Source organism: Egretta garzetta, unplaced genomic scaffold (assembly GCF_000687185.1).
Source record: "Egretta garzetta isolate BGI_Z169 unplaced genomic scaffold, ASM68718v1 scaffold133, whole genome shotgun sequence".
Taxonomy (NCBI): domain Eukaryota; kingdom Metazoa; phylum Chordata; class Aves; order Pelecaniformes; family Ardeidae; genus Egretta; species Egretta garzetta.
Genome location: NW_009259111.1, coordinates 1,054,501 through 1,055,975, shown reverse-complemented (window position 1 = coordinate 1,055,975; position 1,475 = coordinate 1,054,501). Strand labels below are relative to the sequence as shown.

Here is a 1,475-nt window from a genome sequence, read left to right as displayed (position 1 = left end):
GGGGAGGGGGGGGGAAGGCAGGAGGAAGAATACTTAATTGCATTTTATAGGCATTTTTTTCATTCACTGCAATAAAAACAAGATAACAGAAGGGATTGTTGCAGTTAGGGACCAGGGTACAGCACTTAGGAAGTCTGTAACCATTTTCTGTACATTCTGCTGCACCCACAGACTACCTGCTTTCATGCTGTCAGCTTTAATATAAATGATACAATTCACAGCAAACATTAAGAACACTTTGCCAGTTATGAGCTAAACTCTGTTCACCATCTTCACATAAATCTGTTCTATACCACTTAGCTGAAGCCATCAATAGTACAGGAGGAACAGACTGGGAGGTTGGGGGAAGACCACCCCAGATCTCACCCATTATCAGTAGAAGTCCCAAAAAAATTCTGTTGCAGTTTTTTCCCCCCCCAAGGCCAAGAGCTTGCCAACCCTCTTTATACTGTGTATTGTGTGAGCAGTCCTAGCAGTTTTTAAGGGCACTGACAGCTGAAGAAGCATCCAATTTCCAGTAGAAATTAGGCTAAGGCAACAGTTTTTAATAGGATTAAAATATTCATTAATAAGAGAAGGATGGTACAGCATTTGCAAGATGTTATGCACTTCCTATGTTCAGTAACTGTACTCTAGAGAGCTGCTACTCTTTTTATTTTCCCCCCTTTCAAACTAAGTTACCCTTTATGTTGGCATCTAACAACATTCCTGGGAACCTTTAAAAAGGTCTTAAGAGAAACACTGGCAATTAGACCAAAAATCTAAGAGAGTGCATGTGAGAGTAAACCAGTAACATTACAGAAAATGAGAGGAATCTCAGTCCCATCAGTGGAAAGATTTTATTTTAAAGCATGCAGGTTGTGATAAAACATAGTTACTTCACACTTATCAGTATTACATTTTTGGTTTGGCAACAATTTTAGAAGTGTTTTCCAATTTCCATGAATTAATTAACTTCGGCCATTCAGACCAGATTTGCCCAGTTGTCTCAGACCCAAGTGTAGTTACTATCTGCAAAAATCAAAACTTTTCAGTGGGCTGACACTGACCCATGCTATGATCCGCTCCCAAGATGTGCCAGGAACGTACACATTATCAATAACACAGTGGCTACTAGGTTCCCAGAGAGGATAACTTTTGCTTGGTTTGGAATTGTTTAGATAGTGTTCAAAAACTGCTTTTGTTTGTTAGTTGCTTTAGGTGCTTGGCTTGGCTCCATGACATTTTTTTCTGCCACCACAGGCTCACTGTACAGAACAGACTGTAGGTAACTAATGTATTTTATTGCAGCACGGAGCGTCTCTACTTTGCTGAGCCGTTTCTCCAAGTATTCCTTAGGTAGGTGATGCCTCAGTTTAGCATAGCCTTCATTGACACATTTAACCCTCTGTCTTTCCCTCTCATTCCTCTTTCTGATGAAAGCTGGCCCATAGGAGCACTCACTTCTGCGGTAATTGGAATGGGGTATTTGGTAG

At 40.7% G+C, this 1,475-nt stretch overlaps 1 protein-coding gene across 1 annotated transcript in view; it reads right to left on the bottom strand.

The window, feature by feature from the left end:
* Nucleotides 1–58: 58 nt before the first annotated feature.
* Nucleotides 59–1,475, bottom strand: part of ASCL3 (achaete-scute family bHLH transcription factor 3) — a 3,774-nt gene continuing 2,357 nt past the window's right edge. Inside the window, 1 exon segment of the mRNA XM_035890942.1 lies at nt 59–1,475. This exon segment is cut by the window's right edge and continues 43 nt beyond it. Coding sequence (XP_035746835.1) covers nt 1,157–1,475 — 319 coding nt within the window. The 3' untranslated portion in view covers nt 59–1,156.